The sequence below is a fragment of the Chiloscyllium plagiosum genome, unplaced genomic scaffold (assembly GCF_037043375.1).
Source record: "Chiloscyllium plagiosum isolate Xiang-an unplaced genomic scaffold, Cpla_swu_hap1 HiC_scaffold_1, whole genome shotgun sequence".
Classification (NCBI taxonomy): Eukaryota; Metazoa; Chordata; class Chondrichthyes; order Orectolobiformes; family Hemiscylliidae; genus Chiloscyllium; species Chiloscyllium plagiosum.
The window spans coordinates 51,256,629-51,279,346 of record NW_028270139.1 but is presented as its reverse complement, the minus strand read 5'-3'; the positions used below and the strand labels follow the sequence as shown (position 1 = coordinate 51,279,346).

The 22,718-nt window shown below is 40.8% G+C and overlaps 1 protein-coding gene across 3 annotated transcripts in view; it reads right to left on the bottom strand.

Annotated features, from left to right (window-relative positions):
- slit2 (slit homolog 2 (Drosophila)) overlaps positions 1-22,718 on the bottom strand; it is a 464,730-nt gene that overhangs the window by 145,414 nt on the left and 296,598 nt on the right. For all 3 annotated transcript variants that reach the window (XM_087986800.1, XM_087986798.1, XM_087986799.1), the window contains exons 11-13: positions 22,366-22,437; positions 11,617-11,688; positions 2,948-3,091 (exon numbers count right to left, since the gene is read on the bottom strand). In XM_087986800.1, coding sequence (XP_087842926.1) covers positions 2,948-3,091; positions 11,617-11,688; positions 22,366-22,437 — 288 coding nt within the window. The remainder of the gene's footprint in view (positions 1-2,947; positions 3,092-11,616; positions 11,689-22,365; positions 22,438-22,718) is intronic.

Sequence of the window (22,718 nt, the reverse complement as noted above, 5' to 3'; positions counted from 1 at the left end):
TCCAACCATAATGCCATAAACAAACACATAGAATCTAGATACCATCTATCAACCCCTCAGAAAACGAGCAGTAAATGACATCGCCACAAACCCCAGGAACCCCATCCAGGACAAACATATAAATAGAAAGCAGGAGACAACAGCTTTGCTTCACTTGAAGGCCGCCGCTGATGATGTTACCTAGCCAGGTAATGAAACGTCAGGATATCAAACCTACAGCTCAGCGAGCAAAGCTACATCCTAAATTTAACCTATCAAACCATTTAAGAATCTTATATGTTTCAATCAATCGCCTCTCAATCTTCTAAAACACAGTGAGTGGTGTCCCAACCTTTTTAGTCTTTGCCCAAAGACAATCACTCCATACTGGGATCATCCTGGTGAACCTTCTCTGAGATGCCTCCAATGAAACAAAATCTTTCCGTAAATAAGGGGACCAAAACTGCTCACAGTGCTCTTGATGTGGTCTCACCAGCACCTTGTACAATTGCAGTAAGACTTTTCTATTCTTATACTCCAACCACCCCTTGAAAGACGGACCAGTGTTCCATTAGCCTCCCTCATTACCTGCTGCCCTGGTAGACTAGGTTTGACGAAGTAATTTTCTGTTGAAGTTTTCTGCAATTTCTCTCCACTAAAATGACACTCTGTTCTTTTGCTATCCCTTCCAAAATGAGCAACTTCACATTTTCCAATCCTCCTGTTTGCGAGGGAATGAGGACTAGTATAGCGGGGAATACGCTTTGCCAACTTTTTGCCCAGTAACCTATCAATATCTCCTTGTTAATGGATATTGTACCACTCTGATAACTTGCCCTTCCACCTTTGTGCTGTTTGCAAATTTGGCTACAGTATATTTGCTCCCTTCCTCCAATCATTAATATATATTGTAAACTGTGATCCCAGCACTGACCCCTGTGCAACCACACTGGTTATATGTTGCCAACCTGAAAAAGAATACCCTTATCTCCACTCAATGTTCCTGCCTTTTAGCCAATTCTTTATCCATGTCAATATACTGCCACCATAACTGTGGGATCTTATCTTATGACTTAGCTTTCTGTGAGGTACCTTGTCGAACACCTTCTGGAAGTTCAAATACAACACATCTACTGGTTCCCCTCTATCCACTCTGGTTGAGACTTCCCCAAAAAAATCCAATAAATCATAGAACATAGAACATTACAGCACAGTACTGGCCCTTCAGCCCTTGATGTTCACTGACCTATGGAACCAATCTGAAGCCCATCTATCCTACAATATTCCATTTTTATCCATATGTTTATCCAATGATCATTTAAATGCCCTTAAATTTGCGAGTCTACTACTGTTGCAGGCAGTGCGGTCCATGCCCCTGCTACTCACTGAGTAAATAAACTACCTCTAACATCTGTTCTTTATCTAACATCCCCCAATTTAAAGCTATATCCCCTCATGCTAGCCAGCAGCATCCAAGGAAAAGGGTACCAATGTCCACCCTATCTAACAGTGTTATTATCTTATATATCTCAATTAAGTCACCTCTCAACCTTCTTCGCTCTAACAAAAACAGCCTCAAGTCCCTCAGTCTTTCCATTTAAGACCTTCCCTCCATACCAGACAAAATCCTAGTAAATCTCCTCTGCACCTTTTCCAAAGCTTCCAGATCCTTCCTATAATGCGGTGACCAGAACTATATGCAATACTCCAAGTGTGGCTGCACCAGAGTTTTGTACAGCTGCAGCATGACCTCATGCTCTGAAACTCAATCCCTCTACCAATAAAAGCTAACACACCATATGCCTTCTTATCAACCCTATCGACCTGGTGGCAACTTTCAGGGATCCAAGCACCTGGACACTGAGATCTCTCTGCTCATCTACACTACCAAGAGTCTTACCATTAGCCCAGTACTCTTTATTCCTGTTGCTCCTTCCAAAGTGAATCATTTCATACTTTTCTGCATTAAACTTCATTTACCACCTCTCAGCTCAGCTCTGCTGTTTATCTATGTCCCTCTATAACCTGCAACATCCTTCAGCACTATCCACAACTGAGGTAATGACACTGAGATAGTCTGCAGGATTTCCTGTCTGATTCTACCACATATCTCATCATTGGCCTCTAAGATTCTACCCAAGGTAATCATTCAGCTTCTCTTCCATTTCTCTTCTCCTCATTATAAATTCCCCTGTAATTGACCCACTTGCATCTCACCTAAACATTTCTTTTATCCATATCTATTGAAGTTTTTGTAGATCTTTATGGTGTTTTTTGCTAGATTGATTTCGTATTCTAGTCTCCCTTTTCTTCAACTGCTTTCTGGAAATGGAAACTGGATAATGTTTGAAGAAGCAGTAAGTGGATTGTCATGAGATAAGAATGGGACAAACAGGATAACTGGTTTGATCCCCGAAGCAGCCATTGAAGACTTGATTCATAAAATGGCCTTCTTGTGTGTTGTGCTAACTTATGATTCCAAACAAAACAATTACTGACAGAAATTGAAAGGATATTACATCCCTATACTCATTACATTTAATTAGTATAATTGGAATTTCTGACTTGAACTGGCATCTGATTTTCAACTTGATGGAAAACCATAAACATATTGAGGAAAATACCATTGCTTTAAGAGGCTACCTATTTCCTTTGTGCTCCTTGAACCATACCATGGAGCGGTAGAATGTGAGCTTTTATTCACCATTATCTGCACCATAATTAGGGAATAATTACTTCTCAAAAGCTCACAAGGTAAACTAAATGAAACATGACAGGAAGTTGAGGTTGCATAAGCCTAGTCTCCCAAGGTTCGGTGCATACTTCAGAGGAGACCAAGAGATGGGACTTTCTCTCCTCTTTTTCATTTTAAAAGTGTATAAATATCATGAATTATTTCATATACTATTTTCACATCTCAACAAGATCAAACTTTCCCATGCAGCTGACATTATGAAGGAATACATACAAAGTCTGGATAGCACGCAGAGGTGCAAAAGTGCCTTTGGCAATGGTCTGCAATTTGTTGTCATATAGAGACAGGAGGTTTAAATTATGGAGATCCTGAAAAGCATCTACTCGCAGACAGTTAATCTTGTTGGCATTGAGTAACCTGTCAAACAAAACAAAAAAAAAATTATACAAAATATATACATACCTTACATGTAAAGAGTCATCAATTCCAGTCAGAACAAAATTCACAGTACCTGGGCCTAACCAAATTCAAACAGCTGGAATACAAAAACATTCTTTCACATCTATAATTGTTTTATGGCAGATCTTAACATCTATTTTCTGTTATGTCCAATGTCTTGACATTTGAATTGTTAAATTGTGACTTTTTCAAACCTTAGTTCTTTTCCATTTTATATGCCAGCTGACCACATCAGGGACCAGTTGTGATATTGATGAGCGGCAAAAAACAAGATGGAAAACAGATTCATTTAATCAGAGAAAATAGGAGTAGGCCATTCGGTCCTGTGAGCCTGCTCCACCATTCAATATGATCATGGCTAAGCATCTAACTCAGTACCCTATTCCTGCTTTCTCCCCATACCTTTCCATCCCTTTAGCTCAAAGTACTATAGCTAACTCCTTATTGAACGCATCAGTGTTTTGGCTTCAACCATTTTCTGTTGCAGAGAATTTCACAGGTTCACCACTCTCTGGGTGAATAAATTCCTCTTATCTCAGTCCTAAATGGGCTACACTGTATCCGTCCAGTATGACCTTGGTTTTGGACTTCCTGGTCATTGGGAACATCCTTCCTGCATTTACCTGTCTAGTCCTGTTAGAATTTTATAATGTTTCTATTTATTTTTAATTCAATTTATATTTCTAATCACACCTCTGGAGCAGGTGGCTCTCTCTGTCCAGGGGAAGGGGCATAACTACTGTGTCAGAAGTGTGCCCCACTTTTATATATTTCTATGAGATTTCCCCTCATTCTTTGAAACTCTAGTAATACAGTCCTAACTGAGCCAATCTCTCTTCATACGTTAGTCCTGTCATCTGAGGAAACTTTCGAAGCTCCTTGGATGCTGCCTGAACTGCTGTGCTCTTCCAGCACCACTAATCCAGAATCTGGTTTCCAGCATCTGCAGTCATTGTTTTTAACCTCGTTGATTTAAACCCTCCCATAGCCAGAATATCCTTCCTCAGATAGACAGACAGTACTCCAGGTAAGGTCTCACCAAAGCCTTGTACAATTGCAGCATGACCTCTCCTGTACTCAAGTCCTCTTACTCTGAAGATCAACATACCATTTTGCCTTCTTTGCCCCATCCTGCACCTGCATACTTAGTTTCAGCAAATGTGAACAAGAACACCCAGGTCTCATTGCACCTCCTCCTTCCACAATCTATTGCCATTCAGATCATAATTTGCCTTCTGTTTTTGCTAACAAATTGGATAACCTCACATTTATCTACTTTAGACTCAATTTGTCCCTTCACTCAACTCGTCCGAAGCATCTCTGCATCTTCATACAATTCACCTACCTACTCTGTTCTGTATTGGCCGAAAACTTGGAGGCATTACATTTAGTTCCCTCATTTAAATATTGTGAATAGCTTGCTCCAATCACTGATTTCTGTGATATAGTACTTGTCACTGTCTGCCACATGGAAAAAGATCTATTTATTCCTATACTTTATCTCCTGCCTGCCAACCAGTTCCCTTTCCAAGTACACTATCTCAAATTCCGCATCCTTTACTGTCACATGCTAATTTCTTCTCTAAAGCCTCTGAAATTCCAAGTAAACTGCATCCACTATGTCCTTTTATCAACTCTACTATTGCATCCACAAAACTTCCAGTTGATTTGCCAAAGTTGATATCGCTTTCATAAATCTATGCTAATTCTGCCCGATCTTGTCAGGTTTTCCAAGTGCTCTGCTATTAAATCTTTTATAACTGACTCGATCATATTCCCTACAACGGATTTTAAGCTAGTCCATCCTGTTTTCTCTCTGCCATCTGTTTTAAATAGTGGAGTGATAGGAGCTACCCTCCAATCCATAGAAAGATAGCCATCAATATATCTCTCTCCCAGTTTAGATATTTTCTGATGGTACAAATAGAGATAAAAAATGGAAGAGATGAGACACAGGCTGTCGACTTGCTCATTCCCATTTTATTTTTTTGGTTAAAGGCAAATGACCCCTATAGAGCATTGTTCACTTCATAGATTGTAGCCAAAATAGACATTTACAAGGAGTTCTGCCTCTCTAACTGTAATATTTCAAAATAAATCCCTTGGAGTTTTCAAGAGCAAGACTGAAGCAGGAAACTGAACATTTCACATGCAATCCCCTGGTTTTTCATATTGACTGACATAAACTCTGATGATAATCTTTTTCCTCTTGTATTCTCTCTTGAATTTAGAAAGTGCAAGAACCTCTTTGAAAGATGCATGTTCAGGTTAAAAAAAACTAAAGCACAACAAAAATCCATTCTTTTACTCATCCCAAAAATATCTTTTATAAACAACGTTCAATTAATGTGACAAGTAAACATTAAACCAAATGTCAAGTACACAAATCAATTACATAAATGTTATTTATATGCATTTTTCTCCCTCTTATAACTTGACAAGTCTGGCTGTTACTTAGAAATTTCAGAGCACACCAAATCTCAATGTAAAATTCCCACTTGATCACCAAAATACCTGGTACAATAGGCTGGATTTTATAAAGGAGCAGAAGTAAACATACTGACAATATAACACTGCAATTGTAGGTAATTTGACAAGTTACATTGATTGGAATTTTTCAGATGGCAAACTGGTAAAACCGTAGATTGGCCAATGGATGGTGGGGGCCTTCCAGTGGGAAAGCTGGGGCAGACAGTAATTCCTCAATTAAAACCTACCACCTCCTCTTAGTTGCAAATACCAAAGGGCTACAGCTGCAGCTATAGGCCACTTAGTAGAGGGATTCTTCTTAAAGGTCTGGCAACTATTTATTATAAATTTGAGACTTGCCTTTGGAGATCACCTCTATCTTATTCCTTCTTATTCATCTGCTCTTATTGACAGTATCCACTTCTGTTTTGGTAAGCGGTTGATCTCCCAGAATAAACTGTCCTCTATTAGTTAGTCCAGACTTGGAAGTCTGCCTGTCGATCTAAATTGATCAAGGGTCTGGGAACCGGTCACTAATTAGCTGCATCCCCCATAACCTCCTTCTATATCCTTCTCCCATCAGCATTAGCAGATCACTAACCAGCATTTCACTCTAAAATCTAATAGAAATCCTAGGAAACCTGTTGGATCTGGAAGGATTTGGAAACTGGATAGATTACAGCACACCAATATGGTTTCATTTCCTTTCTGCTTATTCCATTCTAGGTGATACTTTTCACCTAGGATTGCTATCCACAGAATGCAAATGAAAGAACTCGGTATAATCACTTTTTTCACAACAAGGGCTTTTTTTTGTAGCACTTTCTAATAGATGGTGCTGTTACTCATAATCTCCAGGTAACCCGAGCTCATTGCAGATCATGTTTGACAATTGTAATGAATGTGATGTTACTGCAAACTTTTATGTTTAGCATTACTGCACACAGTTACCAGTTAGAGGCTTTCCAGTGGCTGGAATGTCATAATCTCACAGTAGCCAAACCGCAAGTAGCTTACTGCACACGACACATTCCAGGAGCATGACTTTGGACAGATGTCCAGTGTACTGTGGTCAGGCTCTTCTTATGGAGCAAAACAAAAACAGCTTTACTTGCTTGCACAGACTGGTCAAGTAGAGAATGATACATGCTTATGTGATCCAAAGGTTTTTTCAGCATGCCTTTGTTGGAGAGGACTGTACTAATATAGTAACCACATGGGTCATAAATTTCTTCATGACAAATCCTTGGTACATAACAACTTTGAATTTGCAGTTAAATGTTCCTCAGGTGCTGTGCTGTTTGAGACATGTTGTACTGATATGGCATTCACTTGTTTTTACTGTTGTTTGGAAACACAGTTTAAATTCTGTAAGTGAGTGAGTTCTAAATAAATAGAATCTCTTTCATAGAGATTATTGTTGGCGTACAATTTGCATTTGAAATGCATCAATAAACTCTAATCATTATTCTCACATTGCTCATTCTCAAATCACTTCCAGCAGGGCAGGACTTTCACAACATTTCACAATTGGGGTTTTGCTAACAGTTTTCTGTTCCCAAAGGCTAAGCCTTCATCCTATTGCTAAGGGACAGGTGTAAGGCCTTCTTGACAAGGTAAACAACTTACACTGCATTTACTCTTAATATCCACTTCATTTTTAGATGATGGTAAATCTCAAGAAGGTTAGGCCACTACTTCTGGGAGTTCGCCCTCGAATCAAGCTGCTCATTTCATTAGACTGGCCAAGATCTGACTCAAGTTAGTACAATTAGTGCTGCTAATTGATTCCAGCATAGAGCTGAGAACTTTGCCAACCTTCAGGTAATTCTTCTTATTGTGTTGAAGATTGTTAGCTGTGCTAAATTAAGCCACTAAATAGACAAAGGCATTGCATTCGTCATATCTCATTGTCAGTTAGCTCATCCTATAACAAGTGCACTTCCTATCAGCTAATTACTGTGCTGATAGTACAGACCATGATTGAAATGATCCACCATCCAGCTAAAGGTGATAGTACAGGAATTAAAATGAAAGGTAAGATAAAGTTCTAAACCCACACAACCCTGCACAAAGTGCTGAGCAAATCAAATTCTTGTCATTAAGTGGTTTTAACCAACGAGATGAAGGGCATTTTCTGAACTGAACACCCTTCACAAATCGAGTGTCTAGAGATTTTTTTGTATAATCTTACAAGCTACGTTACTGTTGTTCTGAGCAACTAAAATGCATCTGGTTTCTCTTCAGCTGGCCCTAGCAATGGGACATCTCCATTCCTGCTGCTTGCTTTGACAGTTTATGATAAACATATCACATTCTTTCACACATCGTAGAGCCAAAGCCAAGACATCCAATGGAGCTGGGGTCAACAAATATGACAGTTCCCACAAAGGATCACCGGTAGAGACTGAGAAACTAGATTCCACAAATTCTCTACGCTTGCTTTGTCTGCAGTGTACAAACTCACTGGAGGTAAAACGAGTCTGACCCCTAACCACCATTCTCTGCTGGAATCATCCATTATTCTGCAGAATCCTGGACCAAGTCTTTAGAGTACTTTGGGCTAAGGACTGTACTTCCAGCAATTCAATTCAAAAGTCTGAATTTCTGTGAATGTTCACTCTTTATGCTTCATGTTTATTTTACTTAGTCTGCAGTCAAAAGACCTGTTTGAACATCCTTGATTCCTTATGAGATGAAACATCATTTACACCTGCTTGTAAACAGCTTAACTCACTTCAATTTCACTTCAGTTTAAAATAAACTGACATGAGAGTGGAGATCTTGATGGGACAAACAAAAGAGTCCAATATAAACTCTATTAATGTAGTACACAGGTGTTTTGGTGGTTGAGAAATGTCCATCTTAACTTTTAAATGTCATTCTGATTTTTCAGGTATCATGATTTAGTTCAACAGGATGAAATAATGCCTGGCATTTGTGGTGAGTGGATCTGCAGGCAATCACCAATGGTAGAGGATTAGAGTAGCCTGAGATACTGCAGACTAATAGCTCCCCTTTGGTGGGTCTGGAGGAGACATATTGTTCAACTCATTCCACAATGAAACGAAAGATAAAAAATAGTTTTACCTAACATTTCTTGACCTTTCCTGAGTCCATGCTGGGCTGCTTGTTACTACTGGAAGCTCTGCAGCTCAGTGCAATCCATACAACAGAATGATGTGGGACCCTAATAACTTGATAGCTTTCCTGCAGAGCAAGGCCATTGTTTGTCTGTGGCAGAGATCAGACACTTCTCAAAAGCCAGGAATTACAATGCCAGCAGGAGGGAGTGTGGGTTGACTGCAGAGCTCTGATTTTAATTCCAACCAACACTGTTTTTCACTCCCACTCAATTCATGCCAAGCATGAAGGGTGAAAATTAGGGCTTTTGGTTAGGTTTTGTCCATCTTTCTTGCTCAGGTCTGAATAAGGTTCATTTGAACTTCAGCTAAGTCTTCTAAAGCAGGCCTTGAATAACATGCATCAAATAGTTAAGAAAACACCCATTAGCTTCTACGAAATCCTTATTTTACAACATTTTTGACTGAAAAGCTGTGGATTGAACACATTTACATCATACACTAAAAGAACAATCATAACATAACACAGTAGAGTCTTATCGTCTCCCACCCCCTCTCAGCACTACCTATACACTCACAAATGAGGCTTTTCTGGGTCCTATGTGGGCCAGAATGGAGGCAGGGAACTAGAAAGAAATGATGGCGATACTGTATATCTAGATCTCCCACCTCAGTTTCCAGTGTCATATATTTTCTTCAAGGGATCATGGGCCTCTGAACTCTCCTGTGCTTCCAAACAAACTTGTTCAGAGCTTATTAAAAACCTATCTCTCTGAAGGTTTTGCATTTTCCAGGTAGTGTTTTGGTGCTGCTTATTTTTGACCAGCTGAAGGAAGGCATGGACAAACTGACAGCCAATCATGGAGGACAGAGCTTTTTATAAAGACAAGTGTAATGGCTTTTCATTGGTGGAAGGTTTGAGTCCTTTGGATTTAAAGTTGCAACAGCCATCACAGATCAGGGAGGAGTCGAATTAGGAAATTTGCCAATTCAGGAGGTTGCTGCCCTCCTGGCATCATGTAGGCATCAGAACAGTGGGCACACTTATTTGGATACCATTTGGGAGACTGGGAGGAGTGTCCTGCAGTCAGTATCATTGTGAGGCAAACTGGAGGGCAGCATGGTGGCTCAGTGGTTAGCACTGCTACTTCACAGTGCCAGGGACCTGGGGTTCGGTTCCAACCTTGAGTGACTGTCTGTGCGAAGTTTGCACATGTTCCCTGTGTCTGCGTGGGTTTCCTCTGGGTGCTCCGGTTTCCTCCCACAATTCAAAAATATGCAGGTTAGGTGAATTGGCCATGCTAAATTGTGCATAGTGTTAGGTACATTAATCAGGGGGAAATGGGTCTGGGTGGGTTGCTCTTCGGAGGGTCAGTGTGGAGTTGTTGGGCCGAAGGGCCTTTTTTTAGACACTGTTGGGAATCTAATCTAATCTGAACACCAGGTAGTTGGAAATGGTTGCTACATCCTCAGATACTGAGGTGACTGAAGATAAGAAACAGTGGCCTTGATAGAGATAGCAATGGGCATCAGGAAGCTAAAGGACAGAAACCAAGATCACAAAGAGAGAGAAGGATCTACCCTGTAAATAAAATCTACAGACAGGGATGAAGAGATCTGCCGATGACTGAAAGCCATTGGCAAAGGAGAATGCTATTTTCTACGCAGACGGTCATGACCATCTGTACGCTTGTCAGTGCAGATCTTTGTGGCACTGCACAGATAGATGCATACTGGTGCAATATCGAGAGGACAGATACTCCTCACTAAGTCTGGACAACTCATTAGATTTACAACTAATGGGAGACTCAGAATGCACTGGCTCTGATGCCTGAACAGGTCAGGGGGTGCCCTGCAGTACCCTCCTGTCAGGATCTCTGTCACTGTACTGGTCTGCTGAGCTCTTCAATAATATGGTCCTCCAGAGAATATCACAGAACTGATCAAGGAGGAATAAGAGATGAGTGAGGAAGATGCATTTGAGGTGGAGGATGAGAACACCAAATAGTGGGGTTCCCCTGTTGCATGTTGAGCTGACCTCCTCTTCCACCCTCAGATGGGCAGGATCTCTCTCCACTCCTTCCTAGATCCCAGACCTCTAACACTCCCTTGGCTCGGCTCAGTGATAGCAGCTGTGGGTGCCTGAATGAATTCTCTAATTTCACCCAACAAACCTGAACTTGGGAAACAATTCATCTCTCCCAATGATTAAAACAAGTTCATCTGTACACTGATAAGACAGAACTACACTGAATTGCTAAAAACAATTACTCCAGATTGGGAATGAACAAATAGATGTATTGTACCCTTCTGAAATTGGCGGTAGGAAGGTTCTGTGAACTGTTTCATGAACAGCCCAGCCTCAATTGCATGCTGCCTGTCACCTTCTCATTAAAAAGGACTCAGCTGTCAGCAAGCGCAAGGGACACAGGGTGTGGGCAACAACACAAATTAAGTTCATTGGATGGGTGATCACAGTCAGGGGAGCTGGGAGAAATATTAGGACACAAAAGTTCTAAGGTTTCTTGTGGGACCTATCTCCTATTCCTCTTGGGATACAAGAAACTAAAAAGAAAAGAAACTTTGCTGGGTTTCTTAACTGGCTTTGCTAGCAGACTGTGTCTAACAGAGAAGGCCTCAATAATAGCCCATTCAGGTCTCAGTCAGACAACTGATGGAACCCAATTGATATACTAAAAGAGAACTTCGCTGGCTTGATTTAAAATCACAGTTGGCTAACTGGATTGGGAAAATAGTACATATGTTCCCTGTCCAATGTCCTTTTCATCTGACCCCTGTCCTTGGTTTCACTCGGGCAAGGGAGTTAAAATGGAGGCTATAAGCAGTTTTCGGAAATTGAAGAACAATCGTTAAATGTTGTGTAGTTTCTTTCCACAAACTGTTTCACAGGAATTGGTTAAACATACTTACAGTAACTGCAGAGAGAAGAGTCCCTCAAAAAGGCCTTTAGGCAGCTCTGTGATTTTATTTCCATATAACACGCTGTGTGGGAATGAAGTAAGAAACCATGAGTTAAAATCTACATTGAAACAATAATATTCATTTTACGCCTATTTTCCCCACCTCTTTAAAAGACTTGTGGTGATTCACATCACAAAATTATTTTAATTCAAAGCAAAATACTGTAAATGCTGAAAATGTGAAATGAGCACAGAGAATTAGTGATTTTTGAGAAGATTTGTAGCTCAGGTTGATAAGTCTGTAAGTTAGCTCGCTGAGCTTGAAGGTTTGTTATCAGATGTTTTGTCACCATACTAGGAAACATCATCAGTGAGAGTCTCTGCTCTCACTAGTCTCCATACACACAGACAAAGAAGAACACCACTTTGACTGGGACAACACACACATCCTAGAACAGACGAAACAAGATTTAAAAGGATGTTGCCCGGGATGGAGGATGTAAGCTATAGGGAGAGGTTGAATAGTGGGGCTGTTTTCCCTGGAGCATCGAAGGCTGATGGGTGACCTTATTAGAGGTTTATAAAATCATGAGGGGAATGGATAGGATAAATAGACAAAGTCTCTTCCCTGGGTGGGGGAGTCCAGAACTAGAGCGTGAGAAGGGAAAGATTAAAAAAGACCCAGGGGTCAACTTTTTCACGCAGAGGATGGTACATGTATGGCATGAGCTGCCAGAGGAGGTGGTGGAGGCTAGTATGATTGCAACATTTAAAAGGCATCTGGTTGGGTATATCAATAGGAAGGCTTTGGAGGGATATGGGTCGGGTGCTGGCAGGTGGGACTAGATTGGGTTGGCAGATCTGGCCAGCATGGACGAGTTGGACCGTTGGGTCTGTTTCTGTGCTGTACACCTCTAAGAGAATTCTTAGAGACATGGCATTCTAATCAAAACTCCATCAATAAACACATCAACTTAGATCCTATCTATCTTCCCTTGAACAAAAAACAGAAATGCCATCACCAATCTTAAGAAACCAAGACCTATAATAGAGAGGCGGGACATACCACCAGCGCTTCACCAGAGACTCTCACTGATGCTGTTACCTAGTATGGTGACAAAAACATCTGAAAACAAACCTTCAAACTCAGTGAGCTAACTTACAGACTTAACACAGAGAATGCTGGAGAAACTCAGTCGATCTGGCAGCATCTGTGGAGACAGAAACAGAGTTAATAATTCAAATCCAATTCAGAACTCTTCAGAAGAAGAGTCCTCTTAGACTCAAAACATTAACTGTTTGTCTCTCAACTATTTTCATTCATTCACTACATTCCAAGTAAGAGATTATCAGGAATTAGGCGTCAATGCTAAAGGCAAAGCTGATATTTATCATTCATTACAGGTTGCCCTGGGTCACGGGGATAAATCCCCTCCTTGAACCACTGTCGTCTATAGGCTTTGTGGTAGAATGATGCAAATAGGTAGCTTACTAGGCGGATTGTAGATTGGAAACATAGATGGGCAGAATTTGATCAGCTCCTGTTGTTAGGTCCCATAGGATTCATCGGGTTGCCTTCCCTTTGCCTACCTGGCTGCCTCCTACCTCTCTCAGGTTTTACAGAGGATGGGCAAGATCGAGATTGCTCAGCCACCCTTGCCTGGTCCTTAAATGGCTAATTCATAGTCACTTCCAACCTAGCTGCAATTTTACAGCTGTTGAGAGCAAATCAAGGACGAGGGGACACTCAGCAGGTTAGCCTGCTCAGGCTTTGGGCAGGAAAGGACGAACAGGGCCAGAGATCACCAAAGGACCGCTCCATGCACTGCCATCCTTTCCAAGTACACCCTTCGCCTGTCATACCTCCTACTTCTGCCTCCCCACTACAAATGTTGGGCTTTTGTACAAGTGCACCCTTCTCCTAAAACATTTACGAGTGTCCTGGAGCCCTCAACATTTAGATTCAGGGACTAGGTATATTCCCTGCAGTGGCCACTGTTTCTGGTGTCATTGATGGGAGTACAGACCTTCTAGTTAATCAGATCACTGACTGAAAATTTCTGAGATGAGCCATCCATGAGGGGCAGAAGTCCCAACTACAGCCATGAAGTAACTGGCTATGACTTAAGTAAGATTGGTTTTAAGAGCAGCAGTGAACAAATTTCACAGGTATCAACCTTACCATATTTCCAAAATTACATTTAATGAAATACAAATTTTGAAAAGCTTCATGACGGGATTGTGCTCATAACCTCTTATTAGTCTAGGCATTTGCATTATTAGTTCAGAAACGTAACAACTAACTACAGTAAGTAATAATGTTATAATAACTTAATTGAACCAAAGAATGGAATCAAGTTTAAAGAGTTATCTGTGTGTAGATGTGAACTAGTCTGAAAATTTTAACACATTATAATAGTAATCTCTCCTACACAGCCCAAACTTCAGTGTTATCTGCCAGAATCACTTAAAAACTGAAATTTGAAGTGGCCTTTAACTGATGGGGCATTTTCACTTGTCCACACATGTGATATTTGTTGGTCCTTCACAAGTTTGCAAATACTGAGACATCACTGAACCCTAGTCACGCGGAAAAGGGTTCAAAGGAGTGTGGGATAGCAATGGGTAGCTTTGAAAGTTGTTGACTTTCTGTTAGTGTTCCAGGTATTGTTCTGAAAGAAAACCAGTGCAAAGTTGTGTATTGGACATGATGCATAGCGAGGCCCTGTTGGTAATAATTATTGCATTGTCTGGTTATAGTCCCTAACTGTGGCTTTGTTCTGAAGCGTAAATCAGCTTCTCTGTTATAATTCTGTGTTTTCAGCTTGACATTCAGATTCAATATAAAATATGACTATGTGATGGTGGTAAGCTTTATAGTCTGTCAACGTGCAATGATATTGTGAACGTTTTTGAGTTTGGGGTTTGGAAAAGACATTCTATTAGCTGCTTTATTGTTAAACAATCCTAAATTGAAGTATCATGATCTTTTCGCATGAGCAACTTGAGACAAATTAAATAGAACATGGATTTAAACTTTATACATAGCCTCCAGAGTTCCATATTACTACCTTCACTGCTACAAAACTAAAACTCCAAGCTTGAGTTGCAGTATTATAATATTGTCCTATACAATCTAAACTGCAATATCACATAATACAGCGCTCTTTCTTACATACTCCAATCTTTTTTAACCATCCTAATTTAGCTGAAGCCTAATCACTGTGACAGTCCAGTGACTAAACTCTCTCCCTGCAGTGATTAAATAGGAGGGATCAATCAATTAGACTTTTGATAAAATGTCTTTTATAAAGAAATGTCTCATTAATTAAAACCCAGATGATGGTATTTAATAGAAGCTAATCTTAAAGTTTTGAAAGAAAACTGTTTAATCGAATTAAACAATCTTGTCCTTCAATGCAAACATTCTAAAATGGTTAGAGTAGCTTTGAAAATTAGTTATATTATCATTAGTTTACAAAGGAGAATATCATTTCGCTAAGGCTAGGCAGCAAATTGTCACTTCAGGGATAATCGAATATTACACACAACAAAAAGAGATTGATCCCTGTTTTTTTTGATGAACGAGCAGTAGTTTAAAGGCCTTGTCAGCTATAGATTGGAATATGGTCACAGATTACAGGCATTGAATAATGAACAAAAATAAATAATAAAGAAAGCACTAGGTCTCCAAGGCTTATTTACAGTTTGTTTTTTCTTTGTGGGTGTCGATTAACTTTTACAAAACATCAAAGTGGCTGTTTGTGGTCCCTGTGAAACTTTTGCAGAAGGAAATATCGGCCCACAAGCCACATCCGCCTCGGTCTTGCCTCATTCATGCAATTTCACCAGTAATATCCATAAATATAATTTGCAATTGCCTGCAATATGTGCTAGCATAATTTGAAAATGTGGCAACTTAACTTTTGGCGTTTTGTGAAAAAGATCAAAACCATATGTAGTTTGAATTGATGCATTTTTGGTTTATTGAGTTGTTTCTAACATTTAAACCCTACTAGAAATGCAGCCAAGGCTCTTTACATCTCTGGCAGGGTAGGAGATGGCCTAATGGCACTATCACTGGACTGTTCAACTAGAGACCCAGGTAATGTCCTGGCAACCTTGGTTTGAATCCGCAGTGGCAGAAAGTGGAATCTGATTTTGCTAACTATCTGGAAATAAGAGTCCAATGATGACCATGACACCATTGATGATTGTTGGAAAAAACATCTTGTCTTACTAATGTTCTTTAGGGAAGGAAACTGTTGTCTGTACTTGATCTGGCCTACATGTGACTCCACATCTACAGCAATGTGTTTGACTCTGAACTGCCCGCTGGACAGTTTAGGGATGGGTAATAAATGCTGGCCTGACCACTGATGTCCACAGTGAAGCAGTTTTGGGTCCAGTATCTAAAGAAGGATGTGCTGGTTTGGAGAGTCCAGAGGAGGTTTACAATAATGATCTCAGGGATGAAGTCAAAAATCACACAACACCACAACTGATTTCAAATAAATCTGTTGGACTGTAACCTTGTGTCGTGTGATTTTTGACTTTGTCCAGGCCAGTCCAATACCAGCACCTCCACCTCAGGAATGAAGAGCTTGTCATATCAGGAGGGGTTGAGGACTCTGGGCCTGTGCTCAATGCACGTTAGAAGAATGAGGAGGGATCTCATTGAAACTGGATAGAGTGGACATGGCGAAGATGTTTATACTAGTAGGAGAGACGAGGACCTGAGGGCACAGCCTCAGCGTGAAGGGACGACCGTTCAGAACCGAGCTTTGGAGAAATTTCTTGAATCAGAGGGTGGTGAATCTGAGGGATTCATTACTGCAAAAGGTGGTGTAGACCAAGTCATTGAGTATATTTAAGACAGAGATATGTAGGTTCTTGATTAGTAAGTTGGCAGGTGAATGACGTTGAGAAACAAATCAGCTATGATCACATGGTGGGACAGATTTGACGGGATGAATGCCTAGTTCTGTTCCTATATTTTATAGTCTTCTGGTCGCATCCTGCAAATGAATGAGAAAAGAAAATCTGAAATCCTTGTGAAACTGTGTGACCTATTGACAGAATGGGGCTGGTCATACAGCAAACTGTTTAAAGCAGCATGGCACCGTAATAGGGGCATTTAAAACCTGTTGCCTCTTTGGAAATAGTCCAGGCATCCTGCACTCAAAACAAAGAAATGTAGTGTCCTGTATCGTAGATAATAAATAGAGAGGCTCTGCCTGGAATAATCATTGCTTTATTTGGTTATAATCCCAAACTAATTTTGGTTTTGGCCTGTCCAATTTCATTTCCAACAAGGAAGGAAAATGTTGACATGTAACTGGTCAACTTCTCTGTAAGTTCAAGGGGCAGTAAAACTGGAGTTAGCAATAGAACGGGCTGAGAAGGAGTTTTATCACCACGGTGCTAGGAGAGATTGTTTGGAAGGGTGGCACAGCATTCAGCCCAGCAAATAGATCTCATTCCAAGGCACTACAAATCCATCTACTACAGCATTTCAAAAAGAAATTGTGAAATCACCAAACCCACCAAAATTAGTTTGATTAATGGCAAGGACTGCCACAAAGGAAGCCAATCTGACATTCCTTAAACAAGCTGATCACAGGTGGGGCTGCACCAATCCTGGAACACAAGGGTAAGGTGAACCCTAATTACACCTAATTGACATCAATGCTTGAGGTATCTTTGAGTCAGATGGAAAAGTATGATACTAAACCTTTTTCTACTCTATTCTATTTTATACAATGACAAAAATGTAACACCTGCGATGATTTTGCAAAAATCGAGGTATTAAGAATTGTGGGTAAAACAGCAGCTGCTGTATAGCAATAAAATAAAAAGTGGGCTGCACTGTCTTTCACAAGGTATCACACAAAGACAAGAGTTCATTAGAATTGGAGTATGGTTACAGCAGAAAAAGAGGCTATTCGGCCTAACATAACAATGTTGGCCCTCTGGAGGTGCTGTTCACTGAATGCCACCCCCCTTCATACACTTCCCCGGAGCCCTGCATTTTTTTTTCTTTTCAGAAAACAATCCAGTTCCTTTTTGAAACCCTCATTGCCTGACAGTCTGACAGAGGCAGCATCAATCTGTTCCAAAACCAAGCTTGCAGTTCATGTAAAAGGTTTTTTCTCATGTTGCTACTGCTTCTTTTGCCAATCAAACATGCGTCCTCCTTCCACCAATAGGCACAGTTTTTCCCCATCTACTTTGACCAGACCCCTCAACAATATATCCTTCCTCGGTGACCACAATGGTCATTTGCAACAGAAGGCCAGTGATATGATGTCACTTGTCCCCATAGTCACCACCGCCAATGTCGGATCGTCTTTCTTGAAGGCGAACCTATGGAAAGCGAGTGGCCTGGATGGACACCCTGGCTGTCAGATCCTGCATGGACCAGCTGGCAGGAGTATTTGCAGACATCTCTACCCTCTCCTTACCATAAATCTGCTTCAAGGAGACCACTATCAGCCTGGTGCCAAAGCAGGCAACATGCATTAATGAATGCTGCCTGATGGCTCTGACATCCATCATTATGAAGTGCTTTGAGAGGTTAGTAATGGCACATGTCGACTCCAGCCTCCCAGATTGCTTTGATCCACCACAATTCACATACTGTCGCAACAGGTCCACAGCAGATGCCATCTTCCTAGCCCTACACCCATCCCTGGAACATCTGGATAGCAATGACACCTGCTGTTGACTTTAGCACCATCTTAAACATCATAATTTAAACAAAAATCATCACCAAACTCCAAGACCTAGGACATTGCTTGTCAACTACAACTGGATCCGCAACTTCCTAACTCGCAGACCGCAATCAGTAAGGACAGGCGACTACACCTCCTTTACAATAATTCTCAACACTGCTGCTCCACAAGGCTGGGTACTCAGCCCCTTACTATACTCTTCCTACACTCACAATTGTGTGGCCAAATTTAGCACTAACTCGATTTACAAACTTGCCGAAAACACCACCATAGTGGATTTGATCTCAAACAATAATGAGACAGAATATAAGCAAGAGATAGGCAGCTTAGTTGCATGAGTGAAGACAATAGTCTCTCCCTCAGTGTCAGCAAAACGAAGGAGCTGGTGATTTTCTTCAGGAAGCGGAGTGAAGGACATGCCCCAGTCTGTATGGATGGGGCTGAGGTGGAGGTGGTCGAGAGCTTCGAGTGCCTAGGAGCAATCACCAGCCCATCAGCAATCTGTCCTGGTTATCAACATTGAAGCTACAGTCAAGAAAGCACATCTCTGCCTCTAACTCCGCACAACATTAAGGCAATTTGGCATGTCCACAATGACTCTTACCAATTTTTATCGATGCACCATAGAAAGCTTCCTATCTGGATACATTAGAGCTTGGTACAGCAACTGATCTGCCCAAGACCACAAAAAATTACAGAGAATTGTGAATGTAGCCCAGTCCATCACGAAAACCAGCTTTCCTTCCATTGACTCTGTCCGGAATTTTTGCTGCCTCGGGAAAGCAGCCAACATAATCAAAGACCCCTCCCACCCTGGTTATACTCTATTCCACCTTCTTCCATTGGGCAGAAAATACAGAAGTTTGAAAACATTGACCAACAGATTTAAGAACATCTTCTTCCCTGTTCTTACCCGACTTATGACTGGATCTCTCATATTTTTCTCTGTACCTTCTCTGTCACTCTAACACTGTATTCTGCATTCTGTTCTATTACCCTGATATACTTATGTTAAAGTATGATTTGTCTGATTAGCACACAAAACAATACTTTTCACTGTATCTCAGTACATGTGACAATAATAAATCAAATCAAATCAAATCAAACTGTTATTTTGAAGACTTCTATTAAAACTCCATCTCTTCTCAAACAAAATGATTCTTAAATTACCTAATCTATCTACACAACTGAAGTTCTTCATCTTGCATACTTAGCATGGCCCCAGTTCTGCTGTAAGATATATAAGGCTGCTTTGTAAAATTAGTACAACAAGGATGTCTAATCATATTGCCATGTAAGAACTTGAAATAATCCTCGTTAGTATGCTTGAATTATTGGTCAGTGCATTGATTATGGGAGTTGGGAGGTCATGTTGTGACTGTACAGGACATTGGTTAGATCACTACTGGAATATTGCATGTAATTTTGGTCTCCCTGCTATAAGAAGGATATTGTGAAACTTGAAAGGGTTCAGAAAAGATTTACAAGGATGTTGCCAGGCTTGGACGGTTTGAGCTACAGGGAGAGGCTGAATACGCTGGGGCTGCTTTCCCTGGAGCATAACAGGCTGAGGGGTGACCTTATAGAGGTTTATTAAATCGTGAGGGACATGGATAGGGTAAATAGACAAGGTCTTTTCCCCAGGGTGGGAGAGTCCAAAACGAGAGGGCATAGGTTTAAGGTGAGAGGGGAAAGATTTAAAAGGGACCTAGGGGGCAACTTTTCCACGGAGAAGGTGGTGCATGTGTAGAATGCACTGCCGGAGGAAGTGGTGGAGACTGGTACAATTACAGCATTTAAAAGGCATGTGGGTGGGTATATGAACAGAAAGGGTTGAGAGGGATATGGGACAAATACTGGCAAGTGGGACTACATTAGGTTGGGGTATCTAGTTGGCATGGACAAGTTGGACCGAAGGGTCTGTTTCCATGCTGTACGTTTCCATGACTGTCCTGGCTGCATCACTTGAAGGTTAGACAAGCCCTAAAATGGTAATCTAGAGTTGATTTCTTTGCAACTAATTTTAGCAGCACTCACAAGTTGAACAGGTTTTAACCAACAAACTACTCTTAACTGTGCAGCTTTTCAATGACTGTACATACAGGAGACCTGACAAACCTGACATAGCCACAACTGTCAATCAGCTCAGATTGAAGACTTTACCCGCATATAAATAAATGAGCAATTATCATGCTTCATTAAAATTTTAACAAGTAAATTGTTTTTTTAAGAACATTAAAAAATTGGTATGGAAATGCAAGTGTTGGGCCCAACTTCCTGGCCTGCAATCGTGTGGGTGAACCGCAAAGACAGTGATTCATTCAGGCCTGCCACAGTGGACTGTGCTGACATCATGCAGAGATTTGGATCTCAGCTGTATGCACTTACGGAAGTGGCAGGAAGTGGTCAGGCAACTGTCCATGGAAAATGGAGGAAGGAAAACTTGGAGGGAAAGTCAAACCCATCAGTTTTTTGCAGATGCAACTAACTCATGCAAAAACATGGCCAATGGATCATGAATGATTAGAAAATAGAACCAAGGCACAAGCCAATGTATGATCAGGTCATTCACTAACAATGGATAGCCTACTCATATTCCTTTGGCTAAGTTGATTTCAGAGGGGTATGGCTCTATCTTTTCCTTTTCTAATAGTATTTTATCACTTTCACAAGATGTCTTCTCATTTGCTCTATCTCTGTTGCTATCCCTATCCATTTGACATCTGTCTGAATGCTTTCAGTGCATGCAATTCATCTTTGTCTTCTTCACTCTTTGCAACATGTCTTACTAAGAGGAGAAATCTTTCCAGCATACGGCGATTGTGTTTCCCTTGTTTAGACAAGCTCCAGGGTTTGGTGGCTCGCCGTGCATTTGTACACTTTAACATTCAAATCAACAGATTCAAAATGTAAGAATATAATTTTCCATCATGGAAAATGGAAATCTACTGATCCTATTGGGCACTGTCTGCTTTACCTTTTCGACATTGGGTGAACAGAATCAAATTAGATTAGATTAGATTCCCTACAGTGTGGATATAGGCTCTTTGGCCTAACAAGTCCACACCGACCCTCCGAAGAGTAACCCACCCAGACCCATTCCCCTACCCTATATTTACCCCTGACTAACGCACCTAACACTACGGGCAATTTGGCATGGCCAATTCACCTGACCAGCACATCTTTGGATTGTGGGAGGAAACCGGAGCACCCAGAGGAAACCCACACAGACGGGGAGAATGTGCAAGATCCACACAGGCAGTCACCCGAGGCTGGAATAGAACCCAGGTCCCTGGTGCTGTCAGGGAGCAGTGCTAACTACTGAGCTACCGTGTGACAAAAGGTTAATGAGCCCTAGTCCTAAAGGAAAAGGGAGAGAGAAAGGTAAATAAAAAAAAGACTACTGTTCCAAAATGGAGCTCACACTAACGTGTGCTGCCACCAGTTGCTTTTCATGTTAGCATGTGTAAAATTCCCCTAAACCTCAGGCACCAGCTTCACTTAGACAATGTGGCTACAACATTGCTAAAGTTATTTATGGAAGTTTTGAACTTTTGCTGGAAAATTCCTTTTGGTTTACCCGAACATAGAACAAGCAAAGCTGCTCTCACGTCCTGGTGAAACATAAAAGTGTACTGTGTAATTTAGGCCTTCCTCCTCTCCCACACACCCATGGACCCAGACTTACACACTGTGTTTGATTTCTTAATGTCTATATATGTGTGCTGTAATGAAAACTTTGTGACAAATATGTTTAGTTAGGGCTAAATGGAGAACCAAAAAATGGTAATTAAAATGAAAATACCTATCTTAGTGCAATTGCTGTTGAACCCATATGTAATTTGGAGTCTAGTTGATATATGTCATTTGTATACATTTTGTGTTACAATATCAAGGCAATTTAAAATGCACAACTGGCAGACTTTTTTTTGACATGTTTAACAAGTTTGACATATAATGAGGAAAATGAGTTACACTCAAAACAAGTAAACTCAAGCAGTCCTACAAATTCTGAAGAAACTTACAGGGAATTAAGTGACCTCAGTCCCTGGAAAGCATCTGGTGCAATTTCTGAAATGTGATTGTTGCTCAGGTCTCTGAAAAGAAAACAGTGTATTTGTAAGTTAAACAAATGTAAACGGCCACCTTAAAAAGGCACACAACTGGCTCACACGTACTGAACACTTTCCATTCTCTCTTGTGTGTTTTTTCTGTGTTCAAGACAGACTGGTCAAGGAGACAGCAAGGTCAAGAACTATCTTTAGGCTTGGACTTCTTCAATACAGTGTTTATTACGTCCTAAGGTTGAATACTACAATACATGCTATTGAGAAAAATGTAGTAGGCTCCAATTTTACTGTTATATTATAGAAGAACT